This window comes from Spodoptera frugiperda, chromosome 5 (assembly GCF_023101765.2).
Source record: "Spodoptera frugiperda isolate SF20-4 chromosome 5, AGI-APGP_CSIRO_Sfru_2.0, whole genome shotgun sequence".
Lineage (NCBI taxonomy): Eukaryota > Metazoa > Arthropoda > Insecta > Lepidoptera > Noctuidae > Spodoptera > Spodoptera frugiperda.
In genome coordinates, this window is record NC_064216.1 from 5,511,657 (window position 1) to 5,535,002 (window position 23,346).

The window sequence follows — 23,346 nt, forward strand, 5'->3', positions numbered from 1 at the left end:
TAATCTCGCCCGAGTAAGTACGCAAAATTTGGTTTGTAATTCGCCCTTGGCGTTATGGGAAATAAGTGACAAATGTTAGAATGTCAAGAGGACCATAACGGTAAAATTAAACGGGTACCGACATCCGAATGGGTATTTCAAAACGATTGAAGTTCCATAGTGAGTTAATTATGGGTTAGACTGGACCGTGACCCTTTGAAATGTACCTTTTGTAAAGGGACTTTAAATGGTTATTTAAGAAACAGTGAGGTCAATGACTCCTTCTAATGACAGGTAAAGAATATGATTTTTTTTCACAGAAAGATTTGGTGTCGCCAGAAGTACCGTCATATTTTATGCTCATGTTAGCATGTTTTGTTTTGTAATTTATTTCTCAGATAATGTTGCAGGACCATTGAGAGTGAAATTTAATATTAATTTTAAGTTTAACGTCAAACATAAGTTTTTTTTGATAATATCAAACTTCGAACAAGAGCAAGAAAGTAAAAGTAGGTTATTAACATGCACAAAAAAAACATTACCTTCGAAATTAAAAAGTTGAGGCATTCTATACTAGAGATAATACTGGCTGATATAATAGACCTTAAGGTATGAGTGAACATTTTTAGCACGAAGCTTATTTGGACCGTTACGCAATGTCTTCCAAACAATAAAACATATTTATCAGTTGTTTATTATGTAGATCCTATTTACAAGTACGTCAGTCACGTTCGATATTATCTTCAAATATATATGGATCATCATATAGTTATCGTACTTGGTGATCTTCCGGAGCTGATAGACCCATAGGGCTTCGGATATGTGCACCATTGCATTTCTGATGGCGTCTGACTCAGACTTGCGTACGCGTGTTGCATCGAACGATGACACCATGTTGGTCTGTTACAACATTACGTGTTTAGTTTTATAGTGTAAAGACAAATTGATGCCAAGAACAGTAACTAGTACTTGGTAGAGTAAACGTTTATTATAAAAGTATTTCTTTTTTTCTTTAAATTCAAGAGTTAGTTGTAGTGATTTGTCAGAACATACCATAATCGATTTAGCGCTTCTTACATCAACATCATCAACATTGCAAATATCTCGATACAGATGTAGAAATGCATTACTACATCTCCGTTCAACTATGTCAATAAGAATTTTGTCATCAGCTTCAAACTAAACAGCTTCAAATATAGGATTGAATGTTTTCGTAAAACGTTTTTCAGTTTTAATTATCTCGTTGTTCGCTACTTGTTCCCTAACCACTCCCTAGAGTTTATTACAGGTGGCTGCATGCTCGCACAGTGACCCCGTTTCTCTCACAGAGTCCCCTCCCGTTCAATTGTCGATAATCTCTCCATCTCTCTCCTAAATTAGGAAGCTGAGATCGCGATAAAGGCGTGAACAAGCCTTTGCTGCAATAAACGTTGCGTGAGCTTTTGTCAAGCAAGCAACCGAGAATTGCATAGAACAAAAGAAAGGGATTGAATTGTTCTACTTACTGGCAAATTGTTGTGATGATTGTGTTGTGTTGTGAAGTTTTTTTTCTGTTTACCGTATAGTCAGTTGTATAGTATGGACGACCGGCGACTGTTGCAATTATGTGAATTTTAAACGTTAAGGAAAAGAAGTGATCTGAATTGAAATTATAAAAGCTCCATTTCAAATAATAAAAATGTAAATTAAAGCTATGTTGGTTATAATGTGAAGCTAGTCCATTCTTATTATTTTCGTAAGTCGCTGATTGCGTTATAAATTTTCTTTTGACATTTACAACAGTTAATCGATCTGAAATCAATTTAGAACATTTCACTACTATAACCCACACATTACCAATAAATCACCTCACAAATGCTACAATAGTTTTAGCAACAGCCACAGACTAAACCACGTTTCCATTCTGGCAATAATTACCATCGTTTTGTCATAAGCCCTCACATTACCCAAACATATTGCTTGCAATTTGTATTGCTGTGTCTAAATGCACTGTGATGTATTCTCGTAGGTAGACGATAAGGTACATTTGTATGCGTCGCAGTACTGAGTGAAGAGGCCTGTAGCATCTATAAGACTATAAGACACAGGTGACTAACACACTGAAAAATGATGCTCTTGTGTACAGTTGGAATACATTACCTAGTATGGTTGGGTAAAAGCTTTTCGTGTTACTAACAAACATCTTTACCATTTCTTAATACCTAAGTATGAGCCTCGAATGTGTCCGATCTTTGTAAAATTTGTATTCCTGCTGCAACTACAGTCTAATGATTTCTTATCGTATTCTGATTTAATATAACCTATATTCCTATTGATTTTATATTAATGATGTATTGATACAATCATCTATAGCACTTTGCTTTTAATATTGCGGAAAATAATTCCATCCATCGTATCAAACATCGAATGGATGTTATTAAATTAAATCAAAAAATAAAATAGAAATTAAAATCACGTCCGTAAAGTAAATGAGTTTAAATTTTGATAAATGTAATTGTTGCCCGTTCGTTTTCATTTGTTTCGGTGCATGCGCACGCGCACACGCTGCATCTCCGCCGAGCGTTTGATGCGGCGACCGCTCGGCCAATCAGCGCTTCAGTTGCTATTCGTCACCCGTCGTGTGTGGTAGTGCCGGTGCTCGTGATGTGACCGTTCGAACGTCGAACTTAATTTTTAAATTGAAACACTGAATGTTTATTCGAAAATTATGTGCATTTTAGTGAAAATGTGCTCGATTTACTTTGCGACTGTATTGTGTTAATGTATTGAAACGATAATACTGTTAACAGTATTTATTACTGAAATATTTTGTTATTGGATTGTTTACTATGGTGATCGTCAGTGTTTTTAACAGGTTAGTTATGTTTTTTTTTTTATATTTTGTGTGTGGCATGGATTTTTGTTTGTTTGATTATTTGCACTTATCATATTTATGAATAATATTGTTTGATTTTAAATAAAAGATTTGAAGTCTGCTTGATACCAATTCCAAAGATTGCGTTGACTTAAATTCCATCAAGTACAAATGCATTACGTGTAATTTAAGTAGTTACTAATGTCTTAATATGGATAAGCAGTACCTAGCGGAAGACGATGCATTTTTCGTTACGCTCAATCAGTTCTGTAATCTTATTATGTATTGGTATTTAGGTACATAGTAATCGCTAACAATTTGATGGAAACATTAAGTCACGACTACCCACTTTGTTGTGTGGAATGAATTCGATTCTCCACTCCCACGCCTAGTACCTAGTATACTATTATTGTAGATAAGTACAGTACATAATGATTATTATTGTACTATGAACAGATTCATGTTATTACCAATACATTCTGGTATAACAATTCTCACTGACATACAATTCTTATTGGATTGCTTATCTATGAGTACAAAGGGTTATAAGATTGATGGAATCACGTTTTCTAGTGAATGGATGCAACGACCTTCATCCTTAATTTCTAGTGACACATGAAACCGGTACCTGTATTGGAATTCCGAATATTAGTAATCAGAACCATGACCTCACGCGCAACCCTATGTGATAAATGATTCATGAAGGATTTCCCAAAATTTGTGTCGTATTGGAGTCACATTCAGTTAACAGATAAAACAATATGATATGTCAGTATTAGTACTCTAATATCGATAATGTATATCATATATTGTATTGATGTTTATCATGAAGTTACCCCGTTATTCTCGAGGGTCATCAACGCTCCCCGATTCGACACGGTAGCTCAGTAACCAACATTTACGTAAGCGCACCTGACTATATCGTGTCGTGTGACATGTATCCATCACGCTCTTCCGCAAAGCAAACCCCTATCACCGTCATACTCTGACGCTTGCAATACTTTGTTGCATTTGATTTGCGCTTTTTTCTCCCCTCACTGCGGCCTACCTCTTCCTCACAAAACGTAATTAGAAATGAATAAACCATTATCAGTGTTTTGTTCCCAAACGACTTCAAAAGTTCAGTGTTAGAATTTAAAGTTTCAATTTGATTGGCAGGCAAGTAACAAACGTTCCGATGCGTTTCCGATTACGCACGCAAAATGGAAACTGACTGATCTTTGAATATGCATGTGCATGGTCCGGCCAGCTGTGCACTTCCACGCATAATCGCGGTTCCCTCTCGTTACCGAGTGTTTACTTTGGGACGATGTATCAGTGACATAGATAGCCGCCCATTAGCGCACCACTATAAACATTAACAAGTGAATGATTGATTAGCCACTCGTGGTCAACCAACACAAATGAGTGTGGAATTTCAAGTAAAATATTCTCTTGTTTGACGACAAAAATAATGCCAACTACAAAAATTTTAGTTATGATCAACGTAATTACTAAATCAACTGGGTGTGAACAGACATCTGTATAAGATGGATGGAACTCAATCATTGTAATCTAAGTGAAAGTCTAGATTAAAACAATAAAGTAATTATCATATAAAATAGAGTATAATATGCGAACCACGGTAAAAGTGGGTATATTAACAAGACTAGAGAACGGAAAAAACAAAACAGTACAAGCCAACAAGGCGAAATGCGTACAGATGAAATAAATGTCCATAAAAACATTCTCAAGTTTGAACATTAACCTGAAAACAGAGTAAGTTAAAATTACTCATAAATAAAGTCGGCATTTAAATTTTCAAACTTCTGTTTATGGTTTTCTTGTCTTACTTTTTCTAGAAACGCAACCTCACTTACGTATAATGACTGCTTGCATTTAAATAACGCCGTTGGCATCTGTAACTACTGCAGCTTAAGCAAATGGAGGATAATTTGTCAAAATTCCTGTTATATAATTTTTTCCCAGGCCTGCAATCAAGATAAAATCATGTTTTCAAGCGACGAAAGTGATCAAAGAAAAATTACCACTTTAAGAAATAATAAATCATTGCGCTTTTTGTCCACGCTGATATTCGAGAGTGGGACGTCAGTGTGCAATGAATCACGTAGCATGTCCTCGCCCACGGGCATATTTACCTCTCAAAGTGCTCCTAACTCATTTACCGATAAATTACTCCTGGCTATATAGACCTTATTCCCATGCACATTAGACTCATTTCTTGTTTGCTGAATATCTTCAACCCCGAGGTCATTCACAGCGACTACTTGGCTTGAGATGAAATTTGACTTGATTGTATCGAGAAACAAATTCATATTCCTGTACGTATCTCAGAGTAGAGGCCAGGCGTAATTGAATTTACTATAGCATTTATTGATAACTAGAAACGATTAAATCGGTCTTATCTATAGGACTTGGAGGTTAATCTTCTCCCGTCCTCATATTTGCATAATTTAGATTAAATCTTGTTAAATTGTGAATCATACGGAGAACATTTGTCCACAAATCAAGTTGAGAAATTGGTGTGACAATTCTAACAACTTTTACTATCACCCTAACAGTTAGAGACACTGCGGTCTATGTCATCAAGATTTAAAAAGGAAGACGTACCGCTTTATGCAACAGGTTTTCATCTGGGACAGGTACCGGTCCTATCCTGTTTAGCATTAGAAAATTGTAGTGAATTGGGTCACACACGCGTAATGAGTTTCACACTTCGTTTCACATCCTTAGGGATTTGCACTAGTGAAAGTGGCCTGTCCCACTTTGTGAATTGTCGGTTATTAACATAGTCATTTGCATTTGGTTTAACTGTCCATTGCATCAAATACTTTTTTGTTACTAGTTCTTTTTATTTGTAAAACGAACAATAATTAGGTAGCTGTCTTATTCACATAATTACCACCCACTTAGAAAAATAAAAAAAATCTATTCAAAGTGACAATAACGTATCAAATTAGAGACATCATGACGGCAATGTTAATTAAAGCACTTGAACCACTCAATCAAGAGAATTCGCATCTAATACTTACTTGAGCTAAGTGAGATGTTGGTGATATCGTATGTTGAAAGTACAGACGCAACTTTCATAGTGGATTGACGTGGTTTCGACAATTTAACACGGTTTACCGCAAGATACTTAGAAACTTACCACCGCTCTGATAATTTGCCACTGCATTAAATAAATATGGTGATTGTGAACGCAGTCATTTTAGTGTAAACGTGTTTCCGCCATTCATCAATCATGTAACGAGATTGTTTTGATAATGCATAGTTTTATTTGACAGTGTTAAGTTGGCTAGTAAAAGTTTGACTATGAATTACGATGTTTCGACGGCATTCCGGAAACAGGTGGCGCATAATATTTCTTTTGACACTTTTTGTTGTGCTTGGGACAAAATTGGTTTGTATTGAAAAACTGCTATGAATGATGCTTTGATTTTCTAAATCAATAACATAAGCGAAAGATTTAAAGTTTTTATATTACCCAATAATGGCAATTATAAAGAATCAGAAAGCGCAAAATGTGAAGCATTTCAACTAATCAACCAACGAAAGTGACGTTGCATTACCCAGCTTTAGTAGATTCATCCTTGTTAATATTAAATAACGAACCTATGACTACCATTACAGAGATCAATACTAAAGAAAGTGGTAAAACAGCCATAAAAATTGAAAAACCAGTAGTCATAACTATTTGTTAAGTATTAGTTTCACATGCAATAACTATTGTACTATCGTAAAGTTAAAGGGAAAGTAACGCATCGTCATCACGCTAACTGTATGGAAATCAGTGTTATGTTATTTGATCTGTGAACGAACAATGATCGTGACTGAACTCGTAATGATTTTGTAATATAAGATTTATTGAGTTTACAGTTCTATGCATGTTACTAGTCATAGCTACTGTGGTGGAACATTTGTTGAAATATCGCTTTTAAGTTCCTACAAAAGCAAAATAAATGTGTGTAATGCAAATATTTGTTTTGCAGGGCATATTAAATTGGAAAAAATAAGAGAACACATTTGCTCTTCAAATAACAAAAACGCACGACTTAATATGAAAACTGGTTCGCGTTTTTTATACGCCATTCATTTGCCATCCCTCTAAAATTGACCATGAAGAATAGGAGCACACGTGACTAACCGTGCATACAAAATTGATCAAATACCACTTCAACCAAAAGCATCAACGATGCTATCGACAGGCAAAACCGCATGTTCTCCATCCCTGCATTCGAATGAAAAGTTTAATTTAATTACCATTTCAATCGTTTAACAGTTTTTTTACTCAACGGTGTAATAACTAGTACAATTAATCAAGTCTTTATCTCTACAAGCCATCATTTAGACCAGACCATCACGCAACAGTGGAGTTCAGTCGGTATTCTCTTGATTCACATTGATTTCACCTTAAGAATAGATAGTTATGCTTTCTACGTCTTCTCTATTATATTTATGTGCTGTAAAGTGAGACGTAGCAATTACACGTAATTATTTATTCGATATACGTTCATTAGTTGCAGTCTTGTTCCGAATACGTCAGTGTTAATCAGGGGGGTTGTTAGTTTTCGCATCCTTATTGTTTTGTATGCTTAGTGTATCTTTTCTGTTTACGAGACCATAGCGTGCCGGATCTTTGTTAAGTAGACTTTTGGTTAAGACTCACAGAAGTATTTTAGATTACTTTTTTTGAACAAAATGGCATTTAGTTTCCCTATGTCCTTCTTATACGCTATTATGGACACCAGGTGATTATTATTGCCTCTATCATGTACAGTATCTTTTTTAATATTCATACTTATGAATAGGCTTTTTTATATCGAAAATACTTCCAATTTAGCGTTCCCTTCATGGATTAAAACATCTCTATTAGAATCCTCATCAACACCCTTATTAATCAAACCATAATCATCACTATTCAACTTAAATCCGGAACTGTCATCGTTAAGTGATGAAATATTATTGATTTCTGCAACGCCACGTGAATACGCAAAAATGCCCCCAATATGAGGATCAATCGAAATTGGCCAAACAATAAGGCATTCTACAGGCTCCATTGTGTTACCATCTGTCATATAGGGATTCAATCATTACACTCAATAATCGTAGGTTAGCCTCGTTGGTATAACACAATTGCACAAACTTCTACTATTATTATTGGAAATCCGAACCGATAAATACTATTCCTGATAGTAATATAGTTATTATTGAATTCCAGCGCGTTTTTTGTCGGTCTTTTCTCTCCCCACAATCCTATAAGTTTATTTATTAGTCGAGCACTAAAATCGGCATAAGGGGTTCGGTTTACGACTAAGTTTATTTTGTCATGAGAGGGGATCTGTCCCCGGGTTGTCAGTCAATGTATCCTTTGTTAGTTGCTCGTTATTCTTAGGGTTGTCGAAGTTTTAATACTTATGATGTGGTTTGATGGGTAATGGTTTGGGTTTTGGTTGCGTTAATTAAATGGGATTAAAATAAAAATAAACTATTTCTTATTTTGGAAAGGAAATTCACAATAAACTACTATACACATTTATATATAATATACTTCCCGTTTTAATTTACTGATTCCAATGTCAACGAAAATTGTATACACGTCTTAAAACAAGATTTTAAAAAGAGATTAATGCCTATTTCTAATGTGGCACAACCGATGGCTAATATGGTAGCAAAGCCGCCGAACACGTTCACTGGTCATATATCACATCACACAAGACATGTGACTCATTGCAAAGTCCGGATGGGACGACCATGCACTATTTCTCTACCATGATATTTTAGAGCACCTCAAACCACTCCATCGTTCAGAATAAATATAACTAATAAAATATATTTTATTTTGCTTTCGCAATTGTTATCTTATAATAGTTCTTAATTAAGCACACATAAAGTACTTTCTAGATTGTTTAATCTTATTATGTGTTCATATAAATCTGTCTTTTGTTTGATTGTGATTTATAACAGCGTCAACAGTTCTCAGATCATTTTCTAATACTTAAAATTGAACAACAAAGATCACGTGTTTTATTTTTTGTTTATTGTAGATATACTATATTATTTTCATTATGTTTTTGCTCTCGTCTAAAGATGACTGGCATTCGATAAAATTAATAGCGCATGGAGTTTTTGTTTCGAACAAAAAAGTACATTGTCATTTCGAAAATATTTATTGGTGCATATTTATACATGATTTGGTACATTGGTTATGGTCCGTATTCCTTGTTATTGAATTGAATTTTTATGATTAATATGCCATTTCATTCTACTTTCTTCTTTGATCGTATTCAACAGTCGTGTATCGTTATTATTTTTTTGTTCCTTAGGAAGTTAAATTAGAATAATATTGGTATTATCGCTGTCAGAGATGTGTATATCCTACTACCGGTAGTATTAATATACTTTCTGAATGTTTAAATTAATCATGTCAGAAGTATAATTTAAAGCCTTTTTTAATATAGTAGTATAAGTATTTTACTTGGGGTTGTCATCAGGCCTCTGCGTTTCTCTAAGGATGATACTGGATTCTCTGTTGGACATAGATACAGTCAGATTTTTTGAAGCTTCTGACTAACCATAACGCCTTTTATGAACTAAGATCCACACATTTAGTATAGTAACATATATATAGGTAAAGTTAACTCAGTATTGTAACAAACTCAAATATATTTTAAACCTTAAACCTTCCCAAGAGATCCATTTGGGAATTTTTACAACCAACAAAAGACTTTTAACAGTAAAGTTTAAAGGCAATTTATTAAAAAAAATCTTTTTAAATTTTCTTTTTCTGTCATTGCACCCAAGAGACTTTAAAATGTACATGATCAGTGAGCTTTTAATTAAAACACGTATACTGATAAATTATACTCAATTACTTCGCTAAACGTCCTGTGTATTAGCATACAAACAGACAGACAGACAGACGGAAACTTCCTTTTAATTACTAATGATACATTTCGAATAGAATTTGCAATTAATTACAAGTTATTTCCATATACGATTATACTGTCACCAGCAGAACAAGCTATCCTAAACTGTGTCTTCTTTATTGCGTAGTAATAAGGTTGATAAAATCTATTCAAGAATTTTGATAAAACTGTTTCTGAATTCTGATATAGTCTAACTATGCCGAGAGTGTAGACTATGATCCAGTACGTTGAACTTACAATGTATAAAAAAAAATATAAAATCTTCTGTACTTAAAGTATTTAAAAAAATTGCAAAGAACTCGTTATTAGGTGTAGGTAAGAAGAAAAAATAATAATTATTGGAAACATGCTTCGGCATCTGCACTGTGTTTAATATTGGAATATAAAGGCGCCTAATTATAAAAACGTTTATTAAAATGGGTCATTACGGCCTAGGCATTTTATATTATCTGTTCTGATTTTGAATTTTTTAAAATAAAAATTCGGTTAATAGGTAGACTAGAGGTTCTCAATTTAAAATTCCTAGTGGTTAAGGCCATAAAGATTTATAAATAAAAAAATAAAATAAACAGCGTTGTTTTTTAACACGTATAGTGCAATCTGTAAGAATCTGCCTGCTTGAGTGGAACCGTTTATATCATTGCCTAAATACAAGTAAGGGTGATCTAATAAAAAATTACAGCAATACACTAATTTCTTCTGCAGTAAATTGATATGTTTCTTTATGTTTTCCAAGTGAATGATTTTGGAATAATCCGATAGAATCTGATAATTGTTATTGCATTTGAGTAGTTTGAAAGATTTTCTGCGTTTTATAAAAAGTTTATCTACCCATGTTTGATATACTAAACGAGTTTTACACTTTGTTGCAATAGCGTGATTCTTCTACTTCACGTAATGTAATTTCAGATTACTGATAGCCTCGGTAAAATGAACTACCATACATTTTTACTCGCCTATCCGAATTCCAGAAAAACAATCTTCAATTTAATTTAATTAAAAAGGAATAAAATATGCAAAAATATTTAAATTAACCAGGTGTTAATACTAAATACTATTAAGTAGACTATTAATTCCAAAAGCACAACAAAATGCATATTTTATTCTCATTCATAACCGTCCAGTCGATAGCACAATAAGTTATGCATACAATTTATATTAAACATAAGGACTCGACATAATAGACCTCATATTTTTACGAGGTTATTGCTACGAACAAAACCGAACGTATTTATTGTTATTCATTAAGGGTGGACTATGGGCTCATATGACTTCATCGTGGGGAAAATTATGAATATTTTATTTTACGAATTCTGCTATTTTGTGAATGCGGTCATTGTTCGTGGCAGCGCGGTACAACGTGGTTACCGGATCATTCCGGTCATCCGGACTCAATAGACAGCCGAGCTTGTTTTTAAAGGAAGGGACATTATTACAAATATTATCGAGTTTATCGTGTCTCTTTTTTCAAATAATCTATTGTTGAAGTGTAAAAAAATAACATTACTTTTTATTAGTAAGGACAGTATTTTCGGGATTAGGGCGTTTTTTGTTCTTTTGTAATAATAATAATTCAGAAAGATTGATGTGAGTGACAATGATTATAAAAATGACATGTGTCCTAAACAATACCTTGCTTGGATGGTTATTATTTGGTAAACTGTCTCATTGGCGCGGTTGTCTATTGACTAGTAGCTAAACTTAGGTTTAGTTATGTGCTTGTTTTAGTTCATCTGCTATATTTAGTTCTACATAAATTCGTTTCCATATATTAAGTTTATCTTTATTGCTATGGAATAAGAATAAACCAAAATTACTGTACTTTCGGGAATACCAATATTTATTACGCACATACATAATTCAAAACGTTCCAAAAAAAATTCAACATTTACGTAATCCAAAATCCAATCGTTTTATACACCCAAAAGTACCCAAATGAATCAACGAATTAATAATTCACAAAAAAGATTGATGCGGTACTTAAACTAACGAAGTGGTTTCTGATCTTAGCGTGCTACTATTGAAGTTTTATTTTTTTAATGCTAATTAGCCACTCCATTTTTAATTGAGAGCTGATTTACTTCGCGTGCCGCGTGACTGAGTTACAAAAATCGTTCTGATTTTATGTTGTTAGTTTTTATATCGATACCGAGCGAGACACGATGTGGTATGACAACCCTATTGTTGTGATTAGATCGATGCGTTGTTGTAATAGTTGTTTAGGGTTGCCTCTTTTCGATCATTTTTTCGATAATGTATTGTCTTGTCTGTTTTTTGAAACATCGATTTTTTATTATTGTATTATATATAAAAATACTGCATGGCGTAGGATTTTTTATTTTTTTTAACACTACCCCACTCATAATTATTATGTTTCGTCCTATGTCGTGGATGCTTTTACAAACATTATAATGTCACATATATAAACTATAAATTTTGTTGGTTTAATAATTGGGTATTAGTATTTATGTGTGTTTAATTACCTAAGCCCCAGTTTAAACATTAAAGGCTATATATATACCAATCATATCGTAATTGATGTTTACAATAACGATATAACACGTGAATTCTCATTAACATGTAATGTGTATTAAAACGAACATAATTTTGCCTACAATGAAGCGTATTACCAAGCCCTCCGGGCATGCAGTTCGATCATTGAAGCAATCATTCATCAGCACAGTAACAACCCTAATATAGATTTTCGATAAATCGGAATTCCTACAGCTTACGGTATCTTTTTAACGGTAGATGATCGGATTGTTATAAATCGATATAAAAAAAAATCGTCGGTCTCATTCGATTCGAATGAAGTTAATCGGAAGTAATCGTGTTATTCGCGTGGAGTTTGTTTGTTGTCCGCACGGAGCCACTGGCGGTTTACGCATCAATAAATACTAATTCGGTCTTATTGTAATGTACGGACCCGGTTGTTTGTGTTCTAATGATATTTAATCGATATGTAATCAATACCCCAACACTGATGCTTAAAAATAGACATGAGTTTCCCTTTATTTCTTATTTAGTAGATTTATGTTCCATTGTATGTCATTTGTTTGGCTGAATAGAAGTTTGAATAGATTTAATTCGATCTTTATGGACTGTTAGTTACGTTCAAATGTATTGTCTTCATTGAAGCGCGAAAAAGTTGCGATATTATCGACCTGGGCAAATAAAAATCTAGAATATTTAAGATTCGTCGTGTCTGTTTTAAGATTTTTGATTACGGAATTCAATATCAATGCTATATCAAAATATTGTGCTGCTCTATCCTTTCTAGGCTGAAAACGGCTGATGATTTTACCATGGAACAAAGACACATGCGTTGATTCTCACAAACACCAAAATGTAGAGCAAGGTCAAAGTTCGATGCGTACAGGAATCATTTTATCACAGGAACGCGTCGAAACTTGCACAACAAATGTAGAACAATAACACAGAACTATTGTTATCAATTATTTTCTTTCACTTTGCCTAACCTATTTTATTTATAAGTAACAATAATTGTGTAACGCCATTATCTTATCGAAACGGAAAGGTCAACGCGAATCGGGGTGTCAGGCTTCCGAACAATAAATAACGATTTGAAGTTGCTACATCTAAACAACTTCCATGTGTCCTTTAATTGTATTGGGTACTGCACACATCATGATTGTTCTGCTCCAACTGCTCTTATCTGATTTATATCGACAAAAAGTGGTCTCAACTGCTTTATTGCAGGCTATTTTTTATAGTATAAGTAAACGAATAGTTGGATCACCTAATGGTAAAATGCAACCGCCGCTGCCTATGGACACCCAAAACACCACAGCCACAGGCGTTACAAGTACGTTGCTGGCTTTTGGGGGTTAGGAATTTAAGGGTTGTTGGAAAATCGGGGATTGGGAATAAATACCAATTGCATTGTTTGTTGAATAGTGATTCAATTAAAATACTGGATTATTTCCAGGCTCCTTTTTGAAAATTAAAATACTGGATTATTTCCAGGCTCCTTGTGGATTTTTGTACTTCACTCAAGAACTGCTATACCGATTTAGATAGAATTTGGTACAGATATAAATCAATAATACTCATTCACCTGAAAGATCCGTTTTATCATTGTAAAAAGCAATCTCCTTTAAGAGGAATACCAACCATTTTCCTATACCAGTTTGTCCGGTAAGAAATTCTTGGTCATGTCATTCATAGAATGTCTGGCACTCAGTGGGCCAGCGGTAAATTGTTAAATGTAATCCATGATAAACAACCTGTAATCTTTGCTGTACTTTAGATATAATATACTGGAAGAAATTCCAACGATACGCCTGTCAATGTCGGTTTGAAAGTGAATCAGACTCTCCAACGAGTAGTAGATGATATGATATTGATTAGGAAAAGTACCGTTTCACAGTGAGTGTACTTGAACAAAAATAGGAGTGATTAAATTGATTACTGTTTGTCCAAGAGTCAAAACTCCCTTTTTAAAATAAAGGCGTTATCTAACTGGTTAAAATTAAATAGCGAATTGTGACTCTTGTCTTCTTGATTACTGTAATCACAGTTATAACAGAAGGTTGTTGCTGATGACTTTGATATTAAGAGATGGTAGAGAATCTACTCGACCTACCTATCGATCAAAGAGTACGGTAATTACCTTACAAAGGTTCATCGAAAACTTAACAACACAAGCATTACAAATTCCACAATCAGTAATGCGTGGTTACCGTCCTATCCATCAGGTCTCGGTGACCCTCTGACCACGACCCGGGAAGTTATGCCCCACCGTGCTTTTGTATGGGAACCGCCTAACCGTGTGGGTTTGACGGTGACGAGCTAACATTGTGCAAAAATTATACAGAAGGATCATTACCATGATTGGTGAAAATTCTATTAATATTTAAAAAGATTTTTATACCCATTGCCGTAATGTGCATCTCTGTCTACTTTTGTGGGGATAAAAGACGTGACGTTGCATTTTTATACTATTAATGAAACAGGTTTTTATTACGATCTCCGATACGAGTATAAATAACCTATTACTGCATTATTACTTCATTAATTTTACTAACCGTAAAACCACAACTTCAAAACTATCAGTATTATTTATCATAAATCCCTGCAATATCATGTAAAACAATCTACGGCAGAAAATTGCAAATACTAAGCTCAATACTAACCACTCATTTAACGACATTAAATAAGTTTATCTAATAGAGTAAGATGACCATCTGCACTCGAATAACTCTCTGATATTACCGTTTTGCGGCCCCAATGACATATCGGTAACTAACGTTTGCCCCTCAGCATCTCCCATGGTTTTATAACACTAATCAGCCAATATTATAACCCCATGATTTATGTTCTACCTTTCAAAACATACTTGAAAAAGAAATTCCTATTTTGTGGTTATTTTTTTTTGTAAATACAAAAGAAAGAACACAAAAAGCCGGTTCGGTTGGCTGCATGGTTGCATGGAACGTCGGAAGCTGTCAAATAAAGTTTTTGATTTATATTTTTAGGAACGAGAAGTAATTTTAGGAACTAGTGAAAATAAAATATCTTGGGTACTTTAGTTAAGTGTTTGACGTGATGACAGGGGCTTATAATGTAGACATAAGACAAGGTTATCAAACATGCAAAAATCTTTTATCTAATCTGATGAGATGTCCTTGAGATTGTCTCATTTTAACAATGTCATAATTGCCTAAAAATTACTTCGTTCCTTCTCTTACTTTGAGCTTACTTCGCTAGGTAGTCCGCAGCTCCAAATAATAATTACCTAGGATGCCCATTTCTATCACTAGTTTTTAGTCTCCATTATCTTGAAAAACTACCGTTGTATCAAGTAAAAACTAGAGACAAAATAAAATAATAATCGTTAAAAAAGTTTTTAACTGACAGCAAAAAGGTTGGTTATACAGTTATTGGAGCTGGCTGGCAATGTTTGTGTCGGTATGTCACACCTTTGTTTACAAAGGAAACAATATGGCTGCCATAGTTTTAGCGGGATACGTGGGCGAATAATGGTCGATGTTAGCCGATATATTTTCATAGAAAATTATAGTTATTATATCTAATACGAAAGCCTGTTGCGTTTTGTCCTGTTTCCCTACAAAATTTATATTGTAATTGACAATTTATATTCATCTAGTGACAATTTTACTAGCCTTAACATTCTACAGTCTTTTACACCCATTCTATTACTATCAATTTATTACAATTATTATTGATGCAGAGATTATGTAAAAGAAATAATTGCAATCAGCTTTCATTTTCCCAAAAAAGAAGAAGAAAGTCTTAAGACTAACTTAACAGTGAACGGACAGCGCTCTAAAAAGTAATCTAAATTACGGTAGCTCTATTATCAAAAATGTATAATAAAAAAAACTTAGTACTCAACCGAGGTAATAGTAGCGACTACTAACTTGAGAGGCAGTCAGCCGAGGTATAAAATGATACTTAGGTAGGTAATTAACTGTATATAACAACTAACATTCCAATTCACTGAAAGCGAAGCAACATTGTTTGAAATCTCAATTTTATTTCTCTGCACTATTAGAAGCGTTAGAGAAGCATGAAGTAAATACCATCTTTGATAGCAAAGAATTCTGCCGAAGCATCAACCATTGTATCTGCGTCCAAAGGCTGGCACTTCAAATATGCCTAGCCACCTTCCCTTAAGGAGCACAATAGAAGTTTCATTGTTTTCTAAACCGCGAATTTGAATGGATTCCAGATAAAATCGTCGGTGACAGCCTAGAACTCTGTTACGTAATTTATTGTTATGGGGACCCTATATCATGCGGATATAATATCATACTTCGTAGACAAATATGCTCATTCAATATTCATTGGTTCGTAGTCGGAAGCTCAAAGACCAGGTATTTATCTTCCCATATTTGTCGATAGTAAATAATAAAACGACCATTTAATAGAGGCTCAATTGCTCTCAATGTGCTTAGGAAATCAGATCAGTTCTACATTGCTTTTCCTTGTCTAACTGTTTATTCGGAAGCGAAAGATTAACTGCTCAGTGTATTAGAAACGTTTAAATAAATGCTCTCGCAAGCTGGCTGTCACGTACGAAATACATTCAGTGTTACAATAATAAAGGTTCACTTTTTGTCCCGGGCACCTATATAGAAATAGTAACCTTTACGGTCCATAAATCGGACTCACAAATCCGTCTTTTTTGAACAGAACAAGTGATTAGTTCCGGGATTTAAGTAAGGCAGTTTTGCAATTTCACAGCATGGCCCACGCGATTAATCGATATTTCGTTATGACTCATCGATGTGTTTTCTAATCGATTCATCGATTTGAATTTATTAGTTTACACTGTTTACTGTGTGGATCGTTTATATTTGTATAATCGGATATAGGATTACACGGACCACCAAAGTTTGCGGTTGGTAAAGTAAATAAATTCTAAATATACTAAACGTAAATATTTTACGTTTCTGATTCGTATCACTTTTTTTGTAAGATAATACTGACAAGTTTATAGTCTTTTGAAACTAATGATCCCTATTATTTTTAAACACATCAGGCTAATAAAATTTGACCAAAGGATAGGTGCAGGTGAAATATTTTTTATGTCTTCACGTTCACCCATTCTTAATCAGTTGTTTTTGTCTCATTTCTAAAGTAAGGTGCAATCGCATACTTTAAATTTTAAACCAGCCAATTGCGCCTGACTTGGAGATCGATTTCTTCAGTTAGGCAATCAGTTTATTAATTCAGGCTTCACAAAACCTTCTGAAATCTTAGAAGGTTTTTTCATCGTAAGGGCAATAAAAATAACATTGCATTCATAAAATTTTATCTTAGATATTGACAGTAGGTGTAGCGTGCGCCAATAGTGCAGAGACATGCAATTGTTCGCAAGGTAAACAGCGGAACGCATAAATATTCATAAGATTAGCTCCTTTCGTTCTCATTTGACGAAAAAAACTATTCCTCATTACATGATGTGTCATTACCTAATACTGGGGTCATTATACAGCTATGATTCGCTAAATTCGCTTATTCGAGTTATGAATTATTTTTATTGCTTTTTTAATAATAGGATTCTTCTTCACCATGTAGACGTCTGTTTTTAAAAAGACCTGTTTTTTTCATACTTTGGTAAGTACATGGTACTTGTGAATGTTAGGAAGAATAAATAAGATGTACTTACCTACCTATGTTGTCGGATATAGTAGATACCAATGATTTGTGCCAATATCTGATTTTTGATGGGGGAAAATGATTGAATTACCTACTTCTCCCGCCTTAGGTGAGACGAGAGAACGTCTCAGACTCTTACTGACTAAAAACCACCCCGTTCTTACTCCAGATTTGAGCTGGAACCCCGGCAACATGTTACGTTGTCCGCAACAAACAACATAAAATGTGCTTCATTATCGGTTTCTTTAAAATTGTATGAGTATCCAAACATTCATTATAATCAACGATTATTTTCGTAGCCGTAAATAATCTTCACCAAAAAATTAAAGACTCATCTCATTTATATCACTGGCAATTACGAATATAAAACTGCCGTTCATTTTAACTGTTTGATGCAATAAAAAACGAACAGTTTAATTTCTGGAGCACAAACACATTAAGCATTTATTTTATTACGTCAACTTAAGATAAAAATCAGATCAGGAAGTTTCAATCACATTAATTGTGATCATTCATCTTTAGTCAAAACAATTACTTATGTATAACTAATGATTGATGTCCATATATGGATGCATGTATGACATGTGTTTAGTCTGATTAAAAGTGGACCGGTTATCGGAGGCGCCTGAGTTCCGCATCATGATCTAAATAAAATTTGCATATAATCGTTTTACATACAATTAAATAAATCCTACGCACATAAACGACAATTATTGGCTGTAAAAAACGATTTGTTTGTAATTGTTGATTTTTTGGTAACTATTTATTCAATTAGATCTTCAAAGGTGACCCTCTGGATCACCTCTGAAATTAAAAGGACTTATTTTGAGGGGCAAAATCGTCCAATGACTTCTCCCGCCTTGAGTGAGCCTAGAGGGAGTGTCAGACTTTAACTTACTAAAAACCACCTCAGTCCATTCCGTTGCCGCAGCTCCTGATGATGCTTTTGACTATTTTTAAATTTAATTAACCAAAGTCCTCTTACTACATAACGTTTACCCCGATCAACATTTCTGATTCCATTAACCCTTGTAACACATTTAATAATTTGCAAGCCATTCTGGAAACCGTCCTCGGCAACACAGTTTAAACTAATTGCCGTTAAAAGTACAAACAGTTGTGTAATAGTAATTAAATGTAGCTTAACCAAGAAGTAATTGCTTGGTCCTACGCAAACATGGGCGATAGCTTTTATTCTACCGGTGGGCTATAGATTAGATGTCGGTGCTTAGTAAGATTTATAGGCAGAGAAAATAGTTGGCAACGACCTAGGAAAGTTGTTTTCGACAAGTATTTTCTTATATGTTGTTTGTTTGGAGGGAATGTTTTTAAAGGATTATTTGGGATAGGATTGTTTAAGTGCTTGATACATATAAACATAGACGAAACTAGAATATATCAGAATACCTATAGTAAGTAAGTACTACCTATAACTTGAAAAGCAAGATTTGTTTCAATTTATCTATTCTAGCAACAGGTCCCTATTACAGGGACAAACCAAAAACTTATATATCAAAATAAGAAACAATTGAAATGATTCTAAATTGAGTATTCCTTTTAGTGGATAGATCCCGTTAATACCTCAAATTAATGACAATTAACAAGGCAATAAGTGAAACGTGGAGAAATGTGCTTTTAGTGAAAATTACATAGTACCTACTTCTTGTGTATTATGGGAGGTTCTTCGAAATTGTTTAATGGACCACATAAAATGGTTTTAATGGTGGTAACTACTAGCGGTACATGTGAGTAGCGGGACTACTTACTAGTGTTATTATTTACAGTGAAACTATTCGTGTTAGATATGCTTCACTTAGCGTCCATTGAGATCGAAAGTTATAGGAAGAAAACTTGGGAATGCCATTTCAAAAGGCGACATTGAAGATATATCTTAAAGATACTATGTAATCCCGGTTTTTGAAACCCCTTTAGATGATAGAATTGAAGAACAGAAAAAGATTATTAATTCAGTTTAGATTCAGACAATAAAACGTCAATGAATATAGAACGGTACTTAGTTGTGCGTGAATTATACAATGCAGCTGTCCCTTTATAGGATCAACAGTTTTATATTCGGTTCATCTTTTAACACCAAATAATTTCATTAATTTGATTTTTGTTGATTATTGGTTTTGTTAAAACCTTTTAAAGACTTAACAATCTTACTTTAATATTATAGACGCGAATGTTTGAGAGCTTGTGTGTATATTTATATGTTTGTTACTCAATCACGTCAAAATGGCTAAACGGATCGGTATGAAATTTGGAACAGGGGAAGATTATGGTCTGAGACAAAACATAGGATACTTTTTATCCCACAGGATTGCGGGTAAAGCCACTGGCAGAAGCTAGTAATTATATTACTATTAGTCATCGTTTACCTTACCTACAATTACATTATTTTTATCAACAAAACTAGTTACCGCTGTAGGCACAGTAATTCATTATATGACCCACTGTAACTGCGGTTTGATTGACGCAATGTTAACCTCAACCCACGAACAATAAAGTTTGTTAGAATTGAATCATTTTATTACTAACGCACCATTATTTCCGTATACATATAATATCGTTATCAATACGAATTCCAATTACATAGTACATATATTTTATATGCCGTGAAAGCAAAACATTGAACATTCTTTGAGACTTATGTCACGTGCTGATGGTCTGATATTGATTTCCTATAGTTATATACAGTGCAGTTGCTGTAATAGTAGTGAATTTCTTTGTATTAGTTTTTTCTGTTCCAGAAATTCCATATTTCTGCTTAGTTCTTGTTCAGAATTTTGGCTATCGTTATATATTTGGAAGCGCAGATCTAATTCTTTACGTATACCTTCAGGGAGAAACAGGTATGATGATATATATTTACGAGCCTTACAAAGTCACGCGAATAAAGTTCTGATGTGGGTTTCATTAATTAGTTTATACGGTTGCTGTGTTCTGTCACTTTACTTACATTAACACTGTCGTACACGGCATTTCCATCAGAGGTGAGGCTCATGTGACCTTTTACTCCTGTTCCAGTACCTGATTATAAATTTAAATATTCACGAGGAATCTGTTTGAAACAGAATAATAATTTGGGACCACCACATCGAAAGCCGTAATAAATTCACAAATCACATTAAATTCTCACCTGATAAACTTCTATTGACGCTAATTGGTAACATGAGCAACTAGTTTCGATGAACTGGTTTCACTATGATCTGATTGGACTATGAAACGGATAGAAGCGTCAGTGTATCGTCCATTTGTATTTAATTAAAACATTAATGGTATAGCTATTGGTGATAAATGCGATTCAATGACATTATATGCAAAGGAAACGCGTATCATGATTTTATCAGGAAACTAGTTCTAAGGTGTAATCTGCGTCGGAAAGCTACCGAAGAAAAATGTTAGATGACTATCAGTAATGTAGCCATGATTATAATATTGCCAGTTTTGTTTCTAGAGATAAATAACTTAGGGGTTGCTCATGACTAATAGCAATACACCATGATGAGGACTTTTACCGACGAATGAAATCATGACTTGAAAGTATACCATCACAGTCGAAATTCAAATAACGAACATCGTTTATCAATCAATGCCATGGTAAATCATCATTGGAATTCTAACTTTATTGTCCCATAATTTAAGCTGCATTTCTATTACAATATGTACACAAGGTCCTTCGTTACCTGGTTAAGCTCTGAACGATGGTTTACTAAACGTGACAGTGATTTGGTTTCGTTGTCTTGTCCAATTACGTGTGATTTTGATTCGCGTTATTTGCCTCGAATGCATTGAGCTGGAATGTTAGGCAATGCCTCGAATCGAGCGCACCATCTCATGGTTGATTTCAAAAACGATTGTGATAGTATCGTTGCCATGACAGCTGTCACAGATAATATAATTAGATTTGGTGATGATCGTATGGTTGGTATCGAAACACGATCTATTGCAAATCATATTTTGGTATAGCATTTGTAATGTTTATGACTAATACGAAGTTACAAAAGCAAATAAACGTTTTAGATGCCACTGATAACTATGAAGTAAAGCGTAGTAAGAACATTCTGTAAAGTACTAATATTTGGCATTAATCAATTTTTGAGCCACAAAACTTGAATCTTATGTATGTAGTACATATGGTGTCACTTGCTAATCCATAGGATTTATGAAATACTTAGTGATGAGTAGTTTTGTAACAGATGCATGTTTAGCATCTGCTTCCGAATCTATGGATTAATTAAATAACTTACCGATGAGTTTCATTAATGACACATTAAATTACTTCCTTCACGATTTTAATCTATTCTAACAGCATGCGCTACGAGTATCGATTCTGGAAGTAGGAAGTTTAACTTGTGAATTTTACAATAATTTTACTTGGTCTTGATACAGATACGTGTGACCAGGTGAACCATAACATGAGTAGGTAGGTAGCAACTGTCTTAACTTTTTTAACGGTCATTCCGTGCAAAGTATTATTGAGTATCTGATATTACATGATAAGTGCAATTACGAGCATGTCTCAACATTATATCTTTTGCAATTATGCCCGCTATTATGTCGTAGGTCAGTCACATAATAACCATTTAAAGCTTCATGATTTCATAATTCGCGATTAGTGTCTTGGCCGTTGCACCCACGGATCGTTTTCGGCTAATACGGTTATCTGAGTTCGCTCGTTGAATACTGTCTAGACAAGCCCTAGATTTACGATGGTCGCTTCGCGTAGGAGCTGTTAGCCTTGTGCCTGTATATATTCCACTTGTACAATAAATTAGTCAATAAAACCATGAACTGACACGTTTGACAAACAATTTATAACAATTGCTGGTTCCTACGTAGCTTTTGTAATGTCTTTTGAATCATTAGGGAGATTTATATTTTGGTGATCCTGTCTGTTATTGGATGTATAGTCTCCTTTAAAGATTGTATTTAATTAACCTCTTCATAATACTTAATGAATGATTGAATTGACAGATTTATCGGTTTGAGAGAGACTGCAAATTATGAGATAAGTAGGTAGGTGGGTTAGATAGTTTAGTTTTTTAACACAATGAATATTTCTGAAATCATTTCATGAAGCATAAATGACTATAGCTATAACAAGTGTACAAAATCTTTTGTCCAAACCCTTGGAAATGAACACAAATGAACACGGCATTGAAGTTCTTATTCACACGGATCCATCCGTCTTTTACGTCAACCAAATCAAATCAGTTACCTACGATGCTCGCTTTATTAACAAATTCATAAATATTTATAATGCCTACCTTTCTTATACACATAAATACCAAATTGTACTTTATGAGGTAAGTGTCAAACAACTCATAACGCTTTAAGTTATTCAATTTATGCTGTCAATAAATTTCAACAAGGTGTAAACTCACCTCTTTTATAGTAATCAATATTGAATGGCATATTGAAAATTGTAAT

At 34.0% G+C, this 23,346-nt stretch overlaps 1 protein-coding gene across 10 annotated transcripts in view; it reads left to right on the plus strand.

Annotated features, from left to right (window-relative positions):
* LOC118272267 (rap1 GTPase-activating protein 1) overlaps nt 1-23,346 on the plus strand; it is a 283,102-nt gene that overhangs the window by 138,233 nt on the left and 121,523 nt on the right. For 3 of the 10 annotated variants that reach the window (XM_050693600.1, XM_050693602.1, XM_050693609.1), the window contains exon 1: nt 2,585-2,833. The exons of 3 other annotated variants lie outside the window; for them this stretch is intronic. Coding sequence is in view for 2 of the 7 variants with exons in the window: in XM_050693609.1 (XP_050549566.1) it covers nt 2,808-2,833 (26 nt within the window). In the remaining 5 variants the exon portion in view is untranslated. Of the gene's footprint in view, nt 1-2,581; nt 2,834-23,346 lie in introns of those variants that run through there. 4 more of the 10 variants (XM_050693607.1, XM_050693608.1, XM_050693605.1 and 1 more) reach the window with 2 other exon arrangements.